Source organism: Magnolia sinica, chromosome 17 (genome assembly GCF_029962835.1).
Source record: "Magnolia sinica isolate HGM2019 chromosome 17, MsV1, whole genome shotgun sequence".
In the NCBI taxonomy this organism is placed as follows: domain Eukaryota; kingdom Viridiplantae; phylum Streptophyta; class Magnoliopsida; order Magnoliales; family Magnoliaceae; genus Magnolia; species Magnolia sinica.
Window position 1 is genome coordinate 63,528,494 of NC_080589.1, and position 25,692 is coordinate 63,554,185.

Below are 25,692 nucleotides of genomic sequence, written 5' to 3' on the forward strand. Positions count from 1 at the left end.
GTTAGGTGCCTCATCATGTCTATAAAACAGTCTACTATGTGGTGTAAAAGAATAACAACCAAAACTTGAATATACTCTGCTATCTTACAATCCAAAGAAATCAGCCATTATTGCTTACGTGTGTTATTTGTGAAGTTTGTCTTAATCATGATTGAGTTGCTATTACTCCAACAAATTTGGTATCAGAGCCAAGTTCCGCAGCGATCAAGAGCACGATTAAAGGTAATGACAACCACAAGTAGCACGGTTAGTGTTAATCAAAATTTTGTTCCCGTTTTCAAAGGAGAAAATTATCCATTTTGGGCTATTAAAATGAGAACGATATTTATGTCTCACGATTTATGGGAATTGGTAGAGACTGGTTTTACAGAGTATAATGATCAAGAAGGAAGGGTGACCGTAGCTTAAAAAGCGGAGATGAAAGAAAATAGGAAAAAAGATGCAAAGGCCCTATCATATATCCAGCAAGCTCTGGATGACACAATCTTCCCAAGAATAATGGGAGCTAAAACATCTAAAGAAGCATGGGACTTGCTTCGAAATGAATTCCAAGGGTCAAGTAAAGTAATCACTGTAAGATTACAATTTCTCTGCCGTGAATTTGAAACCTTATTGATGAAAAATTCAGAATCGGTTCAAGAATTTTTCACTCGGGTCACCTCAATAGTAAATCAAGCTAGGTCTCTTGGTGAAGACCTATTTGAACAAAAAATTGTTGAAAAGGTGCTTCGGAGTCTTAATTCAAAATTTGCTTCCATTGTTCCTGCAATAGAGGAATCTAAAGATCTAAGCACTTTGCCTTTAACTCAATTAATGGGATCTCTTCAAGCTTATGAAGAGAGGTTACAAAAAGACACAGAAAATTCTGTTGAGCAGGCATTGCAGACAAAACTCACTACATCTCACCCATTTAAAAAGGGTCATGGTGGTGAAGATCGGTCAAACCAATCCTTTAAAGGGAAAGGAAAAGGCCACTACAACAACTCTAGAAACTCAAACTCCAATCAAGGTAATTGTAAATCCCCTATTTAATGTTACAAGTGCAAAAAGAAAGGGCATATTGAAAGAGACTGTTGGTATAAAAAACAAGGATTCCAATGTGCCACATTGCTCTATTTGTAAAAAAATTGGGCATGCTGGAAAAGATTGTTGGTATAAGCCAAAAGATAGGGCAAATTTCCATGAAGAAAAATGTGATGATGAAAAAACTGATGAAGAAAGCCTGTTTCTTTCATGTTTTACTGCATGTACTGAAAATGTTTGGTCTTTAGATAGTGGTTGTAGTAACCAAGTACGGATGGGAGATGATAATCAAGTTCAAGTGCGAGGTAAGGGAACTATTTCCATAGACACCAAATCTGGTAAGAAGCTTATTCATGATGTTATGTATGTTCCTGGCATTGCTCAAAATTTAATCAGCTTGGGACAATTGATGAAAAGAAGACTTTATGCTATTTTTGATGAAAAATAAATGCATGATATTTAATAAGAAAAATGAGGAATTAATAGTTTTAGTTGAAATGACTGATACTAAAATGTTCCCTCTTAAATTTTCTGATCTCACCATCAATGCTTTTAATGTTGAATCTAGTGATGCCTCGGGGCTATGGCATAAACGATATGGCCATCTAAACTTTGGTGGGCTAAATTTACTGCATAAAAATACAATGGTTGCTGGTTTACCCATGGTGACAAATGATGGAACGTTGTGTGAAGCATGTGTATATGGAAAACATCATAGAACTCCCTTTCAAGTGGGTAAATCTTGGAGGGCAATTGAACCTTTGATGCTTGTACATGCTGATATCTGTGGTCCTATGAGTACATCCTCTCTTGGTGGATGTAGATATTTTCTATTATTTGTTGATGACTTTACTAGAATGTCATGGGTGTATTTTCTTAAAAAAAGGTCTGAAGCTCTTTCATTTTTTTTACAATTTCGGGCTTCTGTTGAAAAATAAAGTGGCAAATCTATTAAAAAATTGCGTACTGATCGGGGTGGTGAATTTACATCCAAAAAATTCTTTATGATGTGTAAAAGTGCAGGTATAAATAGAGAACTCACAGCAAGCTTTACCCCACAACAAAATGGGGTCACAGAATGAAAAAATCGAATAATTGTTGAAACCGCAAGGTGTATGTTGAAAGAAAAGGAACTACCAAAGACTTATTGGGCTGAAGCCGTCGCAACTTCGGTTTATTTATTAAACCGATTTCTTACCAAGGATGTCACAGGAAAAACTCCATATGAAGCTTGGTTTAGGAGAAAACCAAATGTGAGCCATCTTAGAATTTTTGGATCTATAGCCTATGCTCATATTCCTTCGCAAAAAAGACAAAAATTAGATGATAAGAGCAAAAAATATATTTTTATTGGTTATAGCGATGAAACAAAAGGCTATAGACTCTATGATCCAAAAATAAGATTTTGACCATTAGTCGAGATATTATCTTTAATGAAAATGGTGCCTGAAATTGGAAAAATAGTGCCGAAAATACTCATTTGGTTGTTGATCATGAAGAAACCACATCTCGTGTACTGCCAAATGAGTTTCATCCACCACCTTCACTACATATTGAATTAAGTGAATCGCCTCCAAGAAGGATAAGAAGTCTTACTGATATTTATCAATCATGTGATTTTGCCTTCTTTTCGTTAGAACCCACATGTTTTGAAGATGCAGTGACAAAAGAAGAGTGATATGATGCAATGAAGGAAGAAATTGATGCTATTGAAAAAAATAAAACATGGAGATTAGTTGATTTGCCCCCAGGAAAAGAAGCCATTGGACTAAAATGGATTTATAAATCCAAATTCAATCCTGATGGATCTTTGAAAAGGCATAAAGCTCCTTTAGTTGCAAAAGGTTATGCTCAAATTCCTAGTGTTGATTTTTTTGAAACCTTTTCTCCTGTTGCTCGATTAGAAACCATTAGAACTGTTTTATCTTTGGCATCTCAAGAAAGTTGGCATGTTTATCAATTTGATGTCAAATCAGCTTTCTTAAATGGTGAGTTACAGGAAAATGTATATGTAGAACAACATGCAAGATTTAAATTCAATGAGATGGAAAATAAAGTTTACAAATTGGAGAAAGCTTTGTATGGACTCAAACAAGCTCCAAGAGCATGGTACAGTAAGACCGACAGGTACTTCCTTGACACTAATTTTAAGAGGAGTGAAAGTGAACCTACTATTTATGTGAAAACTTAAGGTATGGAAATCCTTATAGTTTGCTTGTATGTTGATGATATGATATATATAGCCAATTTTATAAGTTTGATGAAGCAATTTAGAGAAAATATGATGTCCAAATTCGAAATGACCGACTTGGGCCTTTTACATTATTTTTTAGGCATGCAAATTATTCAAGATTCCAATGGTATTTTTGTATGTCAAGAAAAGTATGCTCATGATATATTAAAAAGATATTATATGACTAATTGTAATCCTGCAAAAACTCCCATGAATACAAATGATAAACTTATGTTAGAAGATAGGGTAGATAAAACTAATGGAAAAGACTACAGAAGCTTAATTGGTGGACTAATCTATCTCACTCATACAAGGCCAGATATAATGTTTGCAGTGAGCCTTCTATCCAGATTCATGCAAAATTCGAGTAAACAACATATGAGAGCAGGAAAAAGAGTCCTTCGATATATTCGTGGCACATTGAACTTTGGAATCAGGTATCGCAAGGTGAGTGATTTTAAACTTGTGACTTATACTGATAGTGATTGGGCTGGTTGTGCAGATGACAGAAAAAACACTTCGGGATTTTCGCTTAGTCTTGGATCCGGAATGATATCATGGGCGACTAAGAAGCAAGAAACTACTGCACTATCAAGTTCAGAAGCCGAATACATTACTACCACAAGTGCTGCTTGCCAAACAGTATGGCTTAGAAGAATCTTATCCGATTTGAAGGCAAAACAAGAAGAAGCTACGGTAATCTACTGCGACAACAAATCTGCCATTGCAATGACAAAAAATTCAGCATTTCATGCAAGGACTAAACACATAGAAGTACGTCATCACTTCATAAGAGAACGCGTGGCGAAAGGAGAAATCAAGTTAGAATACTGCAACATCGAGGATCAAATTGCAGACATTTTCATTAAAGCGCTTTCCTGGCAGAAATTTGTCAAGTTACGAGAAATGCTCGGAGCTGAGGTTGTTTGAATTAAGGGGGCGTGTTGAGAAGAATTCAAACTCAATGGTCATGAACGTTTGAAATTCCAAGATTTACTCTCTATTTGTTGTAACTAAGTTGGATGCGATTAAGCCACATGTCAGTAGCTGCTTAAATCTCTCAAGTGTTAGGTGCCTCATTATGTCTATAAAACAGTCTACTACGTGGTGTTAAAGAATAACAACAAAAACTTGAATATATTCTGCTATCCTACAATCCAAAGAAATCAGCCCTTATTGCTTACGTGTGTTATTTGTGAAGTTTGTCTTAATCGTGATTGAGTTGCTGTTACTCCAACATATAGAAGTAACAAAGTCATATAAGAACTAGAAATGATGTCCATGTTATGAATAGGATGATAAATACCAGCCAGAGGCTTTGACCACCAAATGCACACTGATATATTTTCCCTTCTTCAGTTCGGGAAAATGGCAACCCATAATTTTCAAGCTCTATGACAGCTTTTGGTGCCTCTCTACACCTATACTGGATAGCATCTTGATCGCCTGCATAACACAACAACATTCCACTTTAAGAACACCATAAAACAGTTGCAAGAGGAATTGCATACAAAGTTTGGACCAGCCAGATCAAAGTGTACGTGGCCACCTTGCATGCCATTCTCAGGTTGAACGGGGCTATGACCTGCATCAAATTCTTACCTAGAACTCATTGCAAGAAAGTCAACATTCAAGGGCAGTGCATATCAATAGTATTCAAGAGTTCTGAAATGAAGCAATAAAAAAAAAAAAAAAAAACCACAATGCACAAAGGAAGCAAAAATGGGTACCTCGGCCGTGAATATCATATGCAATTTCAGCGACATGGGAAGTGACAACAAAAGATTTTGATTCATGTGCTTGATGGGAGTAGTGGCAGGCTAACTAGGGCAGGTTAGGTAATATCCTTTGAAAAATCTGGAATCCATCTTCTAATAAAATAAAAGACTTCTACAACCTTGATTGACTGAAAGCTCTCAATTGTGTCCTTAGAAAACTTTACAAATAGTATCTCTTGACTCTTAACCCAAGTCTAGACCGTTCATCTCATTGCTTAAAACTTGAAAACCTAACTCAATCAAAGTAACTACGTACTACAACTTTTCTTTTTTTTTAAAGGTTTGTGACTGAAATGTGATTTTCTCTGAGTCTAGATTTAACCTGACTGAGTCAACTCCTCTGAGTTAGGTCAAGCTTTCGAACTATGATTCATCGGGTGGGTTCTGACTTCCAACAAATAGATTTGAATACAACACATCATTGTAAAAATGAAAAATCCATATCCACAGCCTGCAAATGCTAGTAACTAATGATGCGGCAACCTCAATTTAAGTGGAACAGATTATAAAGATTAGTAGGAAAGGGACCAAACAAATTCCATTGTAAAACATCAATTCAAATGATGAAAAAAGCCCTTCCTTGCACCTTATTTCTCCATTGGAGTTAGGTACATAGTCTCTGCATAAATCAAGTATTAATACTATTACAAACAAAACAAAGAGTGGCTTGAAGACTGTCAGCAAAACAAAAGTAACAATGAATGCAGGAAAAAAAGCACCTTTGCCTTCACCACCATATCAGGCTTGACATCTGCATGGGTGAAAACAGGCCCTTTGAATGCACTAGCCTGCATATGAAAAAAGATGTGCCTTGGGAATTTTGTTTCTAATTGGACCCTAGCACAAAATGCTTGTAAAAGTGGATTGTGTGTTAGGTAAACCACAGCTAGTTGTAGGTCACCAGTTCCCTTTTCAACGACCAGCTAAATAAAAGCAATCAATCATCGTAAAAAAATAGAAAGAAAACCTAAATGGAATAATTGCATTGGATTATGCAATTGGAATTAAAAACCCAAAAATCCAAAACAAACCCAAATCAATTTCCTAGTGATTTTGGTAGATTCTGCTTGGATAAAGCTTTTGTAGTGGCAATAATCCATTTGCAACTTGAAAATCAAAAGATGAGTATGGACTCAAATCTACAGTACGAATTGATTCATCCTATAATGAATATCATCATACAGAAAAGTTATGCCCCCAAAACTGAAGAACTAAAAATATAGAAAAGGACAAGGATGAGATGTCATAAAAAAAAAAAAAAAAAACAAAGACTATACTTCAAGAGCACACGATCATCTACTTCCCTGTAAGTGAATTTCTTCCCCCAAATAGAGACTTACAGGTGAATTTCTTCCCCCAAACATCACCTGCAAGTGACTTCCCTGTAAGTCACTTCCCACTAACCCAACTTACAGTAATCTAAATAGGCCCTAAACCATTTATGGGCATCCAAACAAAAATTGATTTACCCCTATTTCAAAAAGACTGGAATCATAAGAACGAAATAAAATACCTTTTCGACCAAGGTAAGAGAGATTTGAGACGAGAGAGACAGAGAGGGAGACCATCGGGCGTTGGGCAGGCAACAACGAGTTAGGGTTTAGGGTGATCGGAATAGGGGCGTCGGGCAGGCAGCGGCGCTCATTCGAGTGGGAGAGGGGGGTAGGGTAAGAAGAGAGAGAGAGAGAGAGAGGGGCGCTGGAGTCGGTTCGAGTTAAAACATATCATTATTACCGACGAAACTTTTTGTCAGTAATACTTTTCACAATTCATCGGTAAAAGGTTTCAAAAATATTTGGGCCCACCCGTGCTCTATCAGCCCCATCCACTCCGTACATATGTTTTTAAATATACTTATTAGCTACACCAAAAACAAAAATTACAAATCAACATTCATGATCAACCACACAAAGTGAAATAATATGTCTGCCATTCATTTGGTCCAACGATGTGTCTATTTCGTCAGTAAAAAGTTCCTTTATCGACAAATTTTTTTCGTCGGTAAAAAGTTCCTTTACCGACGATATTTTATAACGTCGGTAAAAATAACATCTCCATCATCGGAAAGGACACCAAGGGGAAAAATTACATTTATCGACAAAATAATTGTCGGGAAAATAGTTTTCACCGACGATACATAATGTCGTCGGGAAAAATTTTCAGGTCGTCGTTGTAGGTGGCGGGAACATATTTGTTCGTGGCGGGAATCTTTTGCCGACAAAAATATGATTTCGTTCGGGAAAGTCATGTGTACCGACGAAATTTATTTCATCGAAAATAAGTTCATTGGTAAAAGGCCAATTTCTTGTAGTGGGGCAACCCAGGCCCATCAGGAGGTGGGGGTATTTGTAGAGGGGATCGCGGTGAGCTTCACTTTGCTTTCTCGTTGGGTTATGGAGTTGGATCCAACTGCAGAGCAGAGCTTCGGGCAGTGTATGATGGCTAGGCAATTTGCCAGTAGATGGGGCTCCATAAGGTTGTTATCGAATCAGATTCTAAAATGGTGGTGTCGCTCCTTAGGGGCGACTCCCATCCGAGTTGGCATTGGTAATAATGGTTGCAGAGGATCGATAGGTTAAGGAATATTTTGTCAGTGACCTTTAGCCATGTTCACAGGGAAGGCAACGGCCCAGTGGATGGTATAGCTCGCATGGGGTCTAAGCTCCAAGGTTGCATTTGCACCAACAACGTAGTCGATCTTCCTGTTTCGGTTAGGGGTTGTTTGTTCCTTGATAGGGTCGGGCTGTGGATCATTAGGCAAGTCCATTCGGGCAATCCAGTGGGTCTGATGGAGGTATACATGTACGTAGTTTACGATAAGCTTAGCTGGATTTTTTTTTTCTCCTTGGCTAAGCCCGAATGGGGGGTGAGTTATACAGGTTCTTCCTGATCAATATACATCCTTAAAAAAGGATAATTGGGTCTGTTTGGTTGGTTAATTAAGATTCGACCCCTAGTTGTCTCAACTTTGCGATATTTATTTATTTGTTGTTGTCTTAATTAGTTAGTGGTAGGTCAAATAGATTTGGTTCCTATGTGAACAAATCACGATGCTAAACTCGATGTTTAAGTGATCGGGAAGATTCGTTGGCTTCATATGGTTGATTAATCAGATTTGTGCGGTTCTTTATTAGTACAACCTACATATAGGCTCACCTCGAGCGTTAAGGGTCAGTCAGTAACAATGTAGGCTAAGTATATTGAAAATTTTTAAGGATTTTTAGAAATCCAAAATAGCAAAAATCCAGGACGTTATAATTACAGAATGCTGCCCAAACTTTAAAAAAAATGAATTTTCAGGATTGTTATTGAAAAGAACCCAAATCTACAGAAATTCTAGGGGACTAATTCTAATAGCACCTTATTATTTCAAATATTATTTTCTAATTTATGAATTCATTTAAATGAGACATCTTAATTGAATTTAAATCAATAAAATTTGGGCTCGTAAGATTAAAAATAATTTTTATTTATGTAATTTTAAAAAATTCTAATTCAAATCAAACCATTGGTTTACGGAATCATCTTTATCGCATTAAGGTAAGTGATCTTGATGTATTTCTCCTCCATTAAGTTAAAATAGATGGATTGTTTGATATATTGTATACTTACCCGGATGTAGTTGCTACGTACTCTTATTTGATTTCAATGAACATGTGATTTCTGTATTAATATAGTAATAATGATATGGTTTGATGAATGTGTTAGTATAATCAATTATTTGAGTTATTATATTGATGCAATATATATGATGAATGATGCAACCTATATGATGAATTACTAATTGGACATGAATTGAATGATATACTGATATTACTGGATAGTATGAGATTGTATTGATTCAATATGAAAATCAGAATAATCTTTTTAATGCATGATTCACGACCACTTGATATGCTTGTGCATTTATCATTTGCATGCACAACACGTGCTGAATTCCTGGGGGACATCCCCAATTAGTATACTTGGTAGAATCGTTACCAGCAGCCCACTATATTAGTGGAAGCCTACATAAAGAATAGATGTGCGCCTTGCCTATGCCTACCAAATGGTAGAAGCTTACCAAGGGTAAATGGGGTTAACGGGTTTCCAATTCAAGTAGGTGGATGGATTCTCACTTGATGCATTCATGCATTGCATAATATTTATATTTTCTTTTTGAACTTATATTGTGCGTGATTAATATTATTCTATTATAATTTAATGTGAAGAACCATGTTGGTAATTCTCACTAGCTTTGCCCGCTAACGTTGTGAATTGACAACCGTATAGATATGAATAAAACAGGAAATCTGAACCAAGTATCGAAAAATGAGAATCAATTGCCGGATGAATCATGGGACCATTTGTCATATTTGGCAAAACATGAACTTACTATGCTAGATTAATGAATTATTTATATAGTTATTATTGAAGAGTTTAATTTCTTTATTGTATCTATCGATACATAAATATGATTCATCATTATTTATAAATATGATCAGGTTGAACAATATTTGATTTTTATCTTGTTGAAGTAAGTTTCAAATGAGTGGAATCAGATGATATGGTTTTAAATATATGATGATGGAAATTATAGGAATGTAACACAAATGTGGTGGTGATCCCTTTAGTACTAAAATTTCGGTATTATAGAAACCTCAGAACTGATCAGTGTTGTGGGCCTTATCATGATGTATGTGTTTTATCCACGCCTTCCATCCATTTTTTTCAGCTCATTTTAGGCGTAAGCCCAAAAAAGAGACAGATTCAAATCGAAGGTGGACCACACCACGTGCAATAGTGATGATTCAATGCCCACTATTAAAAATTTCTAATCTAACTTGTTGATTATATCACAAACATGGATGAAGGGAAAACTCAAGTATCAACTTAATTCAAAATTTGTGGCCCTGAAAAGATTCTACTGGTGGTCGTTCAATCACCACTGTTTCCTGTTATGTGGTCCACCCGATATTTTTATCTGACGGACGTGGATTTCCTACAGAAGGCCTTTGCAGGAAGTTACTATACTGGAAAACTAGGTGGGGCCCACTGTGATGTTTGTGAGAAATCCACCACGTCCATCCATTTTGTGAGCTCATTTTAGAACACGAGGACAAAAATGAGCTGGATCCAATACTCAAGTGAGCAAAAAATGTGTGGATTGAAATTCCATAGTTGAAATATTCATGGGGCCACATAAATTTTAAATCAAGGTAAGATTTATGTTTTCAGTTCATCCCAACGTGAACGACACTATGAATGGCATGTAAACATCACTGTCGACCCCAGAGGTTTCAACGGTAGGAATTTCCCAACACACCTCTTCCTTTAGTGCACCCACTTGAGTCTTGGATTTTGCTCACTTTTGGTCTAATATACTAAAATGATCTCACAAAATAGATGGACGAGTGGATTTCTCACAAACATCACGATGGGCTCCACAAAAGTTTCTAGTGCAGCAACTTCATGTGAAAGTCTTTCGACAGGAAATCCGCACTTAATTTTGGGCCAATGACATAAAATAAGCTAGAAAAATGGATGACCCGTACCAACCTTGGTACGAGACGTGTCACTACCTAAATCTAGTCTAAAAAGGGTGGTATCCATGTCTTTCCGGTGTTAAAGCCAATATCTAAGTCATTAACAGAGTTGTACACGAACTGAGTTAACTCGGTTAACTACCTCGACTTAACTCAAAAAAGCTCGATTCGACTTGGTTCGAAACTGAGCTCGAGCTGATTTTTTTAGCTCGAAAAAATTTCAAGCTGACTTCGAGCTTGCCCGAGCTTGACTCGACTTGGATCGAACCTCAACTCAAATCGACTCGGATCGAATTGGCCCAGTGACTCGGTTATTTTGATATTCATGTTTCTCGCCAAGTGTTTGATGAAATGACTCAATGAAGTACTATTTTGGGTGAGATCGGCGGCGAGCGGCGAGGAAAGAATAGATACGAAACAAATCACTACAAAAAAAAAAAACTTGCTTCGCATTAAAAAATTGCCCTCAAATCATGATTTTAATGTTGGCCGCGAAGTGTTTGATGAAATACTTATATATTGTTGTTACTATTTTGCATTTTGTGAAAAATCGAAAAGTGTACTCTATGTGTTTGATAAAACGTGGCATAAGTTTGAACTCAGCTCGAACGAGCTTGAGCTGCTGATCGAACTGATCTGAACCGAGCTGGCAAGTCAGGCTCGAGGACCGAGTCAGGCCGAGCAGGGTTAGTTACCGACGGAGTCGAGCCGAGCTTTGCCAAGCTCGACGGATTCGACTCTTGTACAGCCCTAAAGGAAGGACTGAATCTATGGACATATAGCAGGACGAGGATTTCCCGTGAAAGCTTTTCGCAGGGAGTTCCCGCACAAGGATACTGGATGGGGCCCACTGAGATGTTTTTGAAAAATCCACCCCCGTCCATCCGTTTTACAAGATCATTTTGTGGATGGGGCCCACTGAGATGTTTTTGAAAAATCCACCCCGTTCATCCGTTTTACGAGATCATATTAGGACGTACTACCAAAAATTAAGCGTATCCACCACTCATGAGCACGAGAGGAAACGGTGGGAATTCAGTGAGAACCGTTGAAGTATTCTTATGGCCATAAATGTTTTGTATCAGGTTATATTTCTCATTTTTTTCGCTTCATCTTATTGGTAATAACCTGATAAACGGTTTGGATAGTATATAAACATCAAGATGGAGCCCAGGAAGGTTTCAACGGTAGGAATTTATTTTCCCGATTTTCCCTCTCGTGTGACCCACCTGAGGCTTTTATAAACCTCATTTTTTATGACACATATTAAAATGAGCTCGCAAAACAGATGGACGGAATGGATTTCTCACATACACCCGCCCCACACAGCATCCTTGCGCAGGAACTTCCTGCGAAAGCTTTTCGCTGGAAATCCGCGTCCCAGATTGCATAAGTGAATCAGATCCGCGCCGTTCAGTTATTTGAACATGCGATGGACAGTCCACGTGCCAACATATCGGTGAGATTACTTAAACTATTTGATGCCTATTGGCAACTATCAAGAGTATTCAAATTACTCTTTAGGAACACCCGCATGGTTGCAACCATTGGGTCATGCACCATTAGGGCCCAACATATTAAGGGACAGGATCTTGTGCAAGTTTACTACTACTACCTGTACGTATATTGTGTAATGGACCGCTAATTTATGGTATAGATCCTCTAGCAAATGAAATACCAAATCAAGGAAAAAAAAAAATCCAGCGATTTATATACGATCCAAAAATTAAATACAAAAATGGAAAAATAGAATTATCAATAAATAGAAATAAAAATGGAGAAATGCTCCAGTGCTCTCAGAGCATGTAAGCTATGGTGCTCCTTAGTTGCATCAGTCCACTTGGATAGTCCAGTTCATTGATCCAGACTGTTGATTAGGTCTAAACCATTTTTCATGGACTACTGTGCAAACGTGATGACAAGCCAACAAATATTATCCATTGATCAAAGGCCTTTAATATGTACGGTCAATGTTGCTTACAAAAAAAAATGTCCGATCGACAATCTGATCCATCTATTTGTTAGGGCCCATAACATATTTCTCATGATTCTTAAAGTATCAGTTTTGTTAGGCTATCATAGTCATCCAACTGTTGCCTGGAAAAAAGGATGGATAAAAAAAGGCCAAGTCATGGATGGATTAGATTATTGATCAGTGAGATTTTTGCATGGTAGTCTATGAAATGTGTTCTTGACTTGATGAACGGTTCAGATTGATCAATTGAACTGTCCAAGAGGACCGATACAACTAGGTGCCCTCTAACTCAGTCATGCTCTGAAGTATTTCTCAATAATTAAAATACCAAAATTGATTTTTTTTTTTTTTAAATGCTATGAAATCTACCTCCTTCCCTCTATAAATAATCCCTCCTTCCAAGTCTCAAAAACAAGAAAAAATCCAATATAGAGAGCAGCCAAACATGGCAACCTCACTCAAACTTTTCAGTGCTTTTCTTTTTCTCTGTGTCTTCAAACAAGGTCTCTAATGTCATTATATATATATATATATATATATATATATATATATATATATATATATATATATATATATATATATATATATATATATATATCTTCAACTCTATTTCATTTTATTTTTGGGAAATGCTCCAGTGCTCTAGAGAACTGGACCAAACAGGCCAATCACTAGATCCATACCGTCAATTAAGTCCATTATACAATTATGGGCTACAAGCTGTACATCGCACTGATTGGGAGATCTGATCCGTTTATAAGTTGGCCTGTTGATTATAGCCTTCCATTTTCCAGGCCATAGATGGGATGGTTAGGGTTGTTTGACGAATGTAAATCTTAGAAACTATAACCAATCCATGATTGGTCCCAACATATGTATTGCTCCAATTGTTGGTTAAGCTCATTTTTCCATAAATGATCTCTACCATCCATTTTTTAAGCTATTAATTGGATGGCTCAAATTATTCCATCTGGATCGTGAATTTTTTTATGGACGTAATTGATAGACCAAGTCCTTTGATTGGACTGTCCAATTATACTGTTAGTGCTCTCAGGGCACCAGCTCTAGCTATAGGAAATCATTGAGAAAATCTAGCCGTTGATAAAAAATAAATAAATATGGTCCCATCGGATACTGAATTGCTAAAACATGCAGGTTGGGCTGCCCCATGCAGTATCTCCAACATCGTGGTTACGCAGGTGAAAACTGGAGCCTCAGTCGAAGGGAAGCCCGAATATGAAGTGACCATAGCCAACAACTGCATCTGCTCACAGTCCAATGTTATAGTCCGTTGTGCTGGATTCAGCAGCGTCGAGAAGGTGGACCCCACATTGCTCAAACCACTCGATGGTGTGCTTTGTCTCATCAACAATGGCAATGGCGTCTTCCAATCATCGCCTATTAAGTTCAAATACGCATGGATGACACCGTTTGATCTGTCACCGGCATCATCTCAGATTAATTGCTCATGAGAGAGGAGATGGGAGGCGTAATTCCAGAATAACATGTTTTCGTTGATTTGAAATGTTTTGCGGACTCTATTGATTTTCATCCTTTGATGGGGATTTGAGAATAATAAATATATTAAAATTAGATTTCCAATTCGTTTTCTGGGTACGTAATTAATTTTATTTGATCGATGTAACTTTTAACAGGGGACAGTCAATGGTGGGCCCACATTATGGATAATGATAAAATGTTTTGTATATAATGAAAGGTGGCCTAGACATGATGGATGGTCTAGATTGTTAATTCGACCCCTTCAACTGTAATAAATGTGGACCATCCATTTCTAATCCATTGATGGGATGCTTAATATCATCATAACCAGTGATCTTTTTGAAAATGAGTGATCAAAGGTGGGCCCCATATCATGGATGCATAAAAAGATTTGTCTATACTTTGAGGTTTTAGGTCAGGTGGGATAATCTGGCCCAAACCATTGACATCTTGGGATCATCTGGTCACACCCAATCTGCCCACTCTTATATGGGTGGTCTAGCTGAAAGTTTACAAATTTCACCATCTGCACCCTTTCATCTCGACTCGAACGAGTCTTAAAACCATCAAATGATTTAGTGGGCCCGACCATGGATGGGCCCATGATCTAGATAGGTGATTGGTGGGCCATGTGTTGGGTGGGGAACACCCCAGAAATCTCTAAACAGATCCTGAGGGAAAAAATAATAATAATAGTAAACACTGCAACAATTCACATTCAACAAAAACTGTACATTCAATGGCTAGGATCTCCCGATATTGGCTATTCTTGTGCCACACCTGCAGACAGTGGGGACCACGTGATCTATGGTATGGATTACCAAAACAAGTCCCCAGCTGCATGCTGTACACGTTTCGCATGTGCAGGATGATTTCAACAGTTCAGACCATCCATCATGTTAGTCCCACCTGCATGCTAATTGAATAATAACCGTTGATGTGGTATTGTCTGTTTGAAATGATCAGATCCAAACCGTGAATCTGGTGTGACTCCTCATGCTCATTGTATATTTAAAAAATAATCATGATCCAAAGATCAGGACCGACACACCACAGGGAGCAATGGACGAGACACCCGAAACCTACGCATTCACATGGCGCGCGCGGCCCACCTCGATGTAGCCGCGCCATCTGCATTTAGTTATGAGGAATTATACATGCGGGATTATGTTCATGTGGGTTCGGTAGTTCGTTGATCCAAACCGTTGATCTTAATGCCCATAGTGGATGGGGGATGCACATGAAATCTACCATATTGGAAGATACTAATGCCTTTCTATTTGGCCATTTTCCATTCAACGTGGGTCGCTGCTTTCTTAACCGTCTATTTTGAAAACTCATATGGGCCATACCACTCGAATTTTTAGATTTTACGCAAAAAATTACGCTGATCATATGGTGTGGCCCATCGAAGTGTTGGAAAGTGTTATAATGTTTTCTATGTGCAGTTAAAATGAAAGGGGACGCGATGCACCGAGTGGATTTTACTTATAGAAGAATGCGGACCCAACAGTATTACAGAACACTGCATCTAAGTTGTCGGCAGCGGTTCCACCCCTCCGAAATCTCTGTCATCGACTTTCCATAAATCGGATTGCTTACTGAGTTACTCAGTACACTTTTATCTTACTGAGTAAGCTCATTTGGGCCTACCGTGAATGTATATGGGCTATTCACGCCGTCCATCCGTTTTTCCAGGTCATTTTAGTGGTTGAGCCGAAAATTGAAGAATTCCCAAAGCTTAAGTGTGCCACACCACAGGAAAGAGTAGGAATAATGAATTCCACCATTGAAACCTTGGTAGGGCTCACAAAGATGTTTATTTGTCATCCAACCTGTTAATAAGATAAAAAAGACATAGATGAAGGGAAAACACAAATAACAGATTGATCCAAAACTTCTGTAGCCCCAAGAAATCTTTTACGGTAGAATTTCAATTCACACTGTTTCCCGTGGTGAGGTCCACTTGAGATTTGGATATATTTCGTTTTTGGGCTTGAGCCCTCAAATTATCTCTTAAAATGGATGGACGGAGTGGATAACATATGTAAATCATGGTGGACCGTACAGAGTTTACTCAGTACGCAATCCGTGTCCGACTTTCCATCAGCTGAGTGAGATACACAATTTTACATACTGGGGGCAAAATTAAAAAAATTTCGGTTTGTGTAGGGCACACCGTGGGGTGTGTATTCCATCCAACCCGCTCATTATGTGCCATTGATCATGATGAAGTGAAATTCCAAATATTAGTCTATTTCATAATTAATGTGGACCACATATGGTTCATGTAAGCCCATTTTTTGTTTTTTATTTTTTTTAAAAATTTTTTTAATTTTTTTTTTTAAAAATAACTCTAAATAAAGAAAATCTTGATATATGGGGGAATCCTACATAGAACCCGAAAAATCAAAACGGGTTAAAAATAGAAAAAAAAAAAAAAAAATCCAATTTAAAAATCCAAAAAATGCAATTCCATATGCAGACAAGCCCATTTTCTCTCTAAAAGTACTCCCTAGCGTCTCCTCCCTCTCACTTCAAGGGAAAGAGAGATTATTATTATTACTGTTATTTTTAAATGGCAGTTACAAGCAAGCTTTTCTTTGCTCACCTTATTTTCTCCGTCTATGATAAAGGTTGTGTTTATTCGTTAAATCCCCACCTTTCATTAGCTGTTATGTGTTGCTGGCCAATATGTGGCAATGTGGCTGTGTGGTTGTTCAGGCCGTCCATCCAGTGGACTGCAACAATCGGCAGGCCTGGTCGGTGCCAACGGTACCTCAAGTGACCAGATGTACGGTCCTGATCCCCTCCATTTGCAATGTAGAAGCCTTATATACATACCGTAAATATATACATTGTACAGGCTACGTATGTTCTTCATTTTTAAAAGTAGAGGTTGCTAATCCCACAGCTTGTATTGGGCATTCGGCCTGCCTGCCAACGGCTGCATGTGACAATGTGGCCACACCGCTAGATTCAAGCCATCCATCAGGTGGGCCTATGTTGCCACTGTGGTGGCCCTAGGTAGACTATGCTGTACGTGAATGATGATGAAAACACAGATACACCCTCTCCCAAGCAACATGTATTAATGAGGATTCTCAACTAAGATTAATGACACTTGCAATTAAAAGACCAGGAAATGGACAAAAATATCAAATTCCATCAATGAGTATTCTAGGAACTTCAATACATGAACAATGGGCTTTGCTAACTTCCCCATGCAACCCCAAACCTTTTAAATCACACATGTGCGATTCAAACCATTCATTCACTGCTACAAGTAAAATCAAGATACAGTTAAAAAATCATGCCAATCAGGTGATCCTAAACTTGCGATCAACAAAACTAATCTGCTTGGGCCTGTGCTGGGACCGTCCAGTGCCCAATATTAATCATGTGGGGTGACAGAGCGGCATTCCTACATGAAAATCTATGACTACATTCCTAACTGCATAGAAAAAAAAATTAGATTATTTTAAAAAAATGAAATAAAATGTATTTTCAATGGCTAATATCTAGCTAACATCTAGTAGTACTATTGTTTTAGGTTGTTGTGTTTTACATTATGAAGTTTTGATCCGGTTGAGATTTTAAATTTCACCATCTGGGATCTTGGTTTAGTGATCAAAACCATTGATTCAGTAGGCCCTTACCATGATACCCAAGCCCACCACCACTTCCCCACCGTATTTTATCCTACTGCATTTTGCTAACTTTGGGCTGGACAAACTAGCATAAAATACCGAGTTCAATGGGCTGGGCTCCCAAAATGAGAACAGGCCTGGACACTAACTGCCCAATGAAGGAGGCCCGCTCCATTTATAGCCCACTAAGATGGAGTAAAAATGACCCTGGCTCTAATTCTATCACCCTGGCTCTAATTCTTTTAGAGTTGAATGTGATACATTGAAAATTCTATCTTCCATGCTCTGAATTCATCTCACATAAAGATGATCCGTTCAACATAATTTTCTTATGTTGGGCCTTCTATCATAGCTTCTAGAAGATGAACAAATGAGATCATCATACCAATAATTCATGCTGCCCCAATGTAGCACCGCGGTCGATGAATCCAGCTTATCTTCAACACTCACGGTAGAGGCCATTCTTGACGAGAGAACAGTCAAGCTTCTAAACATATGCGAGGGTGTGTGGAAACCAGTTGTTCGCCTAAAGCTTCCAGCTGTGCCGAAAACCATGACAAGAATTTAAAAGTGTCGATGACAGAGACAGAAAGCCGCGACAAAAAGAGAAGCAAAAGGGGGAGGGACTTTCCCCCAATCAAGTGCCAAACTTCCTCGTTCATTTTAAAGAGCTCCCAAGATGGATGAGGAAGTAGTAGTAAATACAGTCAAAGTCGTCCTACCAATTGAAGCACAGAATACCCCGCCAAACCACTCAACAGGTATGAAAGAGTTTAAAGAAGAAGATAGTGGTGCTAATATGTCTGATTATTTACGTGAAGATCTTCCAGTAGAAGAATGGATCGTCAATGAACTGTCGTTGGCCGCAGATGTGGAAAAACATGCACCGATGATCGAATTCTCAACCGAACATATGACAGAAGAACCCCCTAGCCAGATCAATAAAATTGAATCTGAAACACTAAGGGAGGCAATGTTTAAGTAGTGAAATTGTGTTTGGTTTGTTATCTCCTATAACGTTCCATTGTAATATAGTCTTGACACAGCCGAATAGCTTTCAGGCATGGCTCACGCAACCAAACACAATGCCTGGAGATGTAGAAGAACATCCCTCTTTAATAATCATACAACATGCTTCCTTCCCGTTTAAGGAACAAGAGAGGAGTGAAACCAGCACTGAGAAAACACTGCATGTTGATACGGTCACTATAACTATTGAGGGTGCATCTGAAAAGTAATCATTGATAAATCTACCAGCGACATGACACAACACTTTAAACTATTGTATATATATATCGGCTCATTTAAACGGATGTCCTGTAACCAGGATATTAGTATACAATGGGGCCATAGTCAATCTGTTGCTGAAGAGGACCATGGGTAAATTGGGCAAGACAGTGGCCAATTTAATCCTGTCAGAGGTAACTGTTAGCAATTTTGCTGGCCACGTTACAAATACGCATAGCATCTTACCGGTCGATTTGACTGTAGGCACTAAAACTAAGTTAGCACCATGTTTCGTGGTGGATACTTCATCAAATTACAATGAACTGTTAGGAAGAGATTGGATACATTCTTTCGCATGCATCCTATCCTCCCTTCACTAATTCATTATTTTTTTTGAATCAAAACAAAGTAGAGCTAGTTCTGGCTAATAATAAGCCATTTATAGCAACATCAAATGCCAACGAAGCATATTATTATGGCAAAGAGGTAGGACTTATCAAGTTTACTGGTAGGAATAAACTTGTTCGCCCTACTAGAATTACCATGAAAAAGAATCTAAAATGTATCGTGCAAGCCATTCCGAGGGTAAATCGAAGCAATGATGCCTAGCCGAAGGATATTGTCCTTTATCGACCGGTCCCTCGCTACGTCATTGAGGAAATCCCATGACTAGAGCACTAAAGAAAAAGACGGTTGGGGCTGAATTCACGACCAGAATAAAAAAAACTTGAAGAGGGTTTGAAGGAGGCTAATAAGGGTTTGTTTGTAAATTTGGCCAAAGTAAATGAACCGAACGAAGAAGACAGTTTTAAGATTTCCTCAAAGAAAAAGAGGATGATCAACCGCAAGTTCAAGACCCACTTGTTGAAGTTAATTTGGGAACAAATCACGACCTAAAGCCACTGTTCATACACAACTTATTACATCCCTTTCAAAATTTGCTGACTAATTTACTTGGGACTATCATGACATGCCAAGACTTGATAGATCCATGGTCGAACATAGGCTACCCATGAAGGAAGGTTATAGGCCGTATAAACAACCACCGAGGCGGATAACGGCTGAGGTCACTATCAAGATTAAGGAAGAGATCAAGCGGATCTTGGAAGCTAGTTTCATTCGACCAATTAAATATGCAGAATGGATGTCGAATATAGTCCCTGTGATGAAGAAGAATGGTAAGTTGAGGGTCTGCTTCGATTTTTGAAATCTGAAGATATATATATATATATATATATATATATATATGTATGTATGTATGTATGTATGTATGTATGTATGTATGTATGTATGTATGTATGTATGTATGTATATGGCTATGCCGAAAGAGAAATATCCCATGTCGATGGCCGGTTAGCTTATTGATAGGGCTGTGGGACACGGTATTGTGTTCTTTCTATATGGTCACTCTGAGTACAATCAAATATACATAGCATTGGATGATGATCCCAGGACCACATTTAGATGTCTAGGACCCTTGGGGATGTATTGTTGGATCGTGATGCCTTTCAGTTTGAAGAATGCTGGTGCGACATATCAAAGAAAAATGAATACCATCTTTCATGACATGATCAATCATTTTATGGAGGTTTATATAAATAACGTGGTGGTTAAGTTGACTGTTGCAAATGAGCACTTAGCCCATTTGCTAAAATTTTTCGAACAAATGAGACGTCACAAGTTAAAGATAAATCCACTGAAGTGAGCTTTTGGCGTCTCGACTGATAATTTCTTAGGATTCCTAGTACATCAAAAAGGGATCGAAATTGATCAAAACAAGACCTAGGCTGTAATTAATGCGCAGCCTCTAAGAAATAAGACTAAGCTGTAGAGATCCCTGAGTCATGTAAACTTTTTGAGATGATTTATATCTAACTCCTTAGGCAAGACTAACGTCTTTTCTCCTTTTGCTCAAATTGAAACAGGGGACCGAATTTATGTGAGAGGAGTAACACCAGCTGGCTTTTAACAGAATCAAAGAGTATCTAATGAAGTCGCCCATGTTGATGCCCCCTGTACAAAATTGAATGCTCGAGCTATACATTTCAGCTTCTGCAGGTTCGGTCGAGGCTCTCTTTACTCAAGATAATGACATGCGAGAAGAAAGGACAAACTATTATTTGAGTCAGACGTTGCTTGATGTGAAAAAAAAGTACTCAACCATAGAAAAATTATGCTTATCATTGTACTTCGCGGCCACTAAATTGAGGCATGATTTGTTGGTCGAGAAAGTAAATGTAATAGCTATGACTGATTTAGTGAAGTATATGTTAAATCAGCCGATTCTTAATGATTGAATTGGTAAATGGGTGTTGACCTTATTTGAATTTGATGTGTTATGTGTCACAGAAAGCAGTAAAAGGTTAAATCCATAGCAGTTTTTTTAGCCGATTGCCTATCAGATTTAGAAAAACAAAATTTTATTGGTATTGCAGATTCATGTTACGCGTAACTTATACCATGGAAATTGATTTTCGACAGATCGAAGACACAGGAGACGTCCGGAGCTAGAATGTTATTGATTACTCCAAATGGGAATCGACAAAAGTTTGTGTTCCAGTTAGAGTTTGAATGCACCAATAACCAGGCCGAGTATGAGCCATGATAATCGGTCTAGAAATATTGTTAAAATTATGAGTAAGAGACATGATGATTATCGAGGATTCATAGTTAGTGATAAATCAGATTGCAGGAGCATTTAGGTGCACCAGCTCATCTTTATTACCATACTATGCTATGGCAATCCAATCACTCGAACAATTTGATGACGTCTAACTGATGCGCATCACTCGAGAGAATAATGTGGATGCCAACGAAATGACACAACTAGCTGTAAGCCTAGAAGCCTAACGCAAGGAAGGACGTGAGGTCGAGCACCGTCTTCCTCAAGAGGATAACTATTCCGAATCCATGGAACTTCTCTGGACTCCTCACAGAGACTTCTCGAATCCACGAGGAAAGAAAGCAGAAAATAAAGTTAAATTCTAATAAATTCGAAATTGATTAATGAATGAATAAAAATGAGTTCACAACCCTTTAAATAGGGGTACCAAGCAATGGGAAAGAAATCAGAATCAAACTACAACTAAAACTCCTAGAATTCATGACTTACTATAAATAGTAAACTTACTATTTATAGACGGTCATGATGTCTACTAGTGCGCAAGGTTTTCGGCCAAAAATAGTAAGTGTCCTATTTAGCTTCACCAAACCGTTCTCCTAATTTTTCTAAGCTCTTTTCACATTGGACGCAACTCCTAAAGCCCAACAGATGAAGAGTTATAATCAAACTAAAACTCACTGTTTATAGTAAAAATGAAATTAAAATAGGGAAACGACCGTCGATCTGGCGGTATTTTGCAAATCCGGCTTGGGCAACCCGGCATAGCGGGGTTGGTTGGCTAAAGTAGCTCGTTCTACCCAAAAATCATATATTTTACGTCAGATAACTCATTCCGAATTGCCAAATACGCCTGATTTAAGGTCTAATGGTCTGGATCACTTCTGTCGTCGACCGGGCCTTTTCTGATCCATCTTGGCCATGTAACTGTCCGCGACCCACTCTACATCAGTCTCCTCTACCTTAAAAGAACTCGTCCTCGAGTTCTCGTCTTGCTCTAGTTTATGATACTCGGTCAGGTCTGCGACGTTGAAAGTCTGTGAGATCGCCATGTCATCTAAAAGATCAATAACATAAGCGTTGTCATTGACCTTTCGGATGATTGGTACCAGTCCAATCTTTTTATTATTCAACTTGTTGAATGTTCCGGTCGAAAATCTTTATTTGCGCAGATGGACCATTACTTGGTCGCCCACCTCAAACACTTTTTGTCACCGATGCTTGTCTGCTTACTCCTTGTACTTTTTGTTTGAGGCATGTAGCTTGGTCTGTACCTTCGCATGAATGCCCATGATCCTGTTTATCATATGTTCTACTGCAATGCTCATGCCTGGGAGCTTGGGCAGAGGGACCAAGTCTAGTGTGTGGCGAGGTACTCGTCCATAAATAACCTGGAACGAGGATTTTCCTGTCGAGCGGTTCACCATATTGTTGAATGCAAACTTTGCTTGAGACAAGGTTAAATCCCACCACTTCGATTTTTCTCTTGAAATATATCGAAGGTGGTTTCCCAACGTGCATTCACAATCTCGGTTTGCCCATCAGTCTGTGGGTGGTAGGCGCTGCTGAACTGAAGTCGTATATCGAATCGAGTCCAAAAAGTCCGCCAAAAGTGACTTATGAACTTCGTATCACGGTCAGAAGTAATAGTCTTAGGAACCCCATGTAGCTACATAATTTCTCTGAAGAATAGATTCGCCACGTGTGTTGCATCGAGAGTCTTCTTGCATGGAATAAAGTACACCATCTTTGAGAAACGATTTACTACCACGAACACCGAATCCATGCCGTGTTTTGTTCATGGTAGACCAAGCATGTGGTCCATAGATAAATCCTCCCAAGGGCCATCAGGCACGGGTAACAGGGTATAAAGGCCCGTATTATGAGATTGTCCCTTGGAGGTCTGAAAAATATAACAACGTTAGATTGCTTTTCCCACATCACATACCAATTGCGGTCAGTAATACCGTTCTTCCACAAGAGCTCACGTCTTGTCTCGCCCAAAGTGTCCACTAAGGCCACCTCCATGTAGCTCTTGGATTAACTGTTCTCTTAGCGAACTGTTGGGGATGCACAGTTGATTTTCCTTGAAAAAGAACCCATCTTTCAATGTAAGTCGCTGGGGTGACCTTCTTGGCATCTAACCCATGCGTCCTTGAAGTCGTCGGCGGCGGCATATATGTCTTTAAGGTGCTTGAACCTAACAACCTCATTACTCATAGTGACTAACAAAGTTGCACGGCGACTTAGTGCATCGGCTAATTTGTTCTGTTGCCCTGACTTATGTTTTAGCACGAATGTGAATTCCTGCAAAAATAAGATCCATCTAGCATGCACACGGTTAATGTTAGTTTGACTATTAATGAATTTGAGAGCTTGATGGTCCGTGTAAAGTATGAATTCCCTTTGAATCAAATAATGTCTCCAGTGTCACAGTGTCTGGACCACTGCGTACAACTCGATCTCATATGTAGACCACTTCTTGTGTGCATTGCTAAGTTTCTCACTGTAGAAGGCTACCGACTTACCTTCTTGAGACAAAACTCCCCCAACCCTAACATATGAGGCATCACATTCGACTTCAAACAATTTGTCGAAGTTGGGAAGTACAAGAACTGGGGTCGTGGATAATCTGCGCTTGATTTTGGCGAAGCTCCTATCGGCTTCGTCAGTCCACTGAAACTGCCATTTTTTCATGCAATCTGTGATTGGTGACACAATAGTACTGAAAATTTTCACGAACCGACGATAGAATGTCGCCAGTCCATGAAAACTTTGCACTTTGTGAATAATTGTGGGAACCGGCCATTCTCTGACTGCCTTTACCTTTTCCTCATCCACCCGAATGCCCGTGGATGTTATGACAAAACTCAGAAACAATAGGTTATCAGTCATGAAGTTGCACTTTTTAAAATTGAGATACAGTTTATTTTCAATGAGCACTTGAAGGACCTTCTTGAGGTGTTCATATGGGTGGTTTCATCTTGACTGTATATCAAAATATCATCGAAATAAACCACAACGAACTGCCCAATGAAAGGTTTCAGAACTTAGTTCATCAATCTCATGAATATGATAGGCGCATTCGAAAGACCGAAGGACATGACCATCCATTCGTACAATCCTTCCTTGGTCTTAAAGGCCGTTTTTCACTCATTACCCGGCCGTATTCGAATCTGATGGTCTCCTTAGGTCCAATTTAGAGAATATTTTTGCACCCTCTAACATGTCCAGCATATCGTCCAACCGTGGTATAAGAAACCTGTATTTTATGGTGATTTTGTTGATGACCTGGCTGTCGACACACATGCGCCAACTCTCATCTTTCTTTGGAGTTAATAGAGCTGGTACGGCACATGGGCTCATGCTTTCTCGAATAAGACCCTTATGGATCAGCTTCTCTACTTGCCCCTGTAGAATCTCACACTCATTTGGACTCATTGGATAATGAGGACGATAGGGTAAACTGAACCCGGGGATAAAGTCGATATGTTGTTGGATATCCCACATGGGAGGTAACCCATCGGGAAGGTCATCGGGCTAGATCTCTTTGAATTCAAGTAACAAGGGCCTTAGTCTTTTAGGGATGATGATAGGCTCGAGTTCTTCTTCTTTTACAATTAATGCATAAGCATGTCCTGTTTCTTTGGATTCTTCCATGAAGTCCTGTATAGTTAAGAGAAAACGACCCTCCACTTTAGAAGTTTCAGGTGCTCCTTTTGGATTCATAGGGGCCATATGGTCTTCCAGCCATCCTTGACGAATATATATATGTTATCTCGCCCTTTATGAGTGGCGTCATGGTCAGATTGCACGGGTCGACCGAGTAGTATGTGACATGCTTCCATATTAACCACATCGCATACTACTTCATCCTTATAATGTTTGCCAATTGAAAAGGATATGCTGCATCGTTTAGTTATCTTTATTTCGCTGACCTTTTTGATCCAACCGATTGTATATGGGGAGGGATGATGCTCCGTTTTCAATTATAATTTTTCTTCCATTACCTTGAAGACGATGTTCTCACTGCTTCCACTATCAATAATCACGTCACAAACCTTTCGATTCACCGTACACTTAGTGCGGAAGATGTTATGTCGCTATGGATGCACTTCTTTTCTTAGCGCATATAATACTCGCCTCACGACGAGTGATTCG

The 25,692-nt window shown here is 38.7% G+C and overlaps 1 protein-coding gene and 1 long non-coding RNA gene across 2 annotated transcripts; one reads left to right on the forward strand and one right to left on the reverse strand.

Moving 5' to 3' along the window:
• Window positions 1-4,569: 4,569 nt before the first annotated feature.
• On the reverse strand, window positions 4,570-6,246 carry LOC131230874 (uncharacterized). The gene is made up of 3 exons (XR_009164121.1): window positions 5,621-6,246; window positions 4,806-4,858; window positions 4,570-4,702 (listed from the first exon to the last, which is right to left on the reverse strand). It is a non-coding gene; the product is annotated as an uncharacterized LOC131230874 (long non-coding RNA).
• A 7,406-nt stretch (window positions 6,247-13,652) lies between these two features.
• On the forward strand, window positions 13,653-14,006 carry LOC131230574 (TPD1 protein homolog 1A-like). Its single transcript, XM_058226479.1, has one exon. It carries the CDS (start codon window positions 13,653-13,655, stop codon window positions 14,004-14,006), a length of 354 nt encoding a protein of 117 aa, XP_058082462.1.
• The last annotated feature ends 11,686 nt before the right edge of the window (window positions 14,007-25,692 follow it).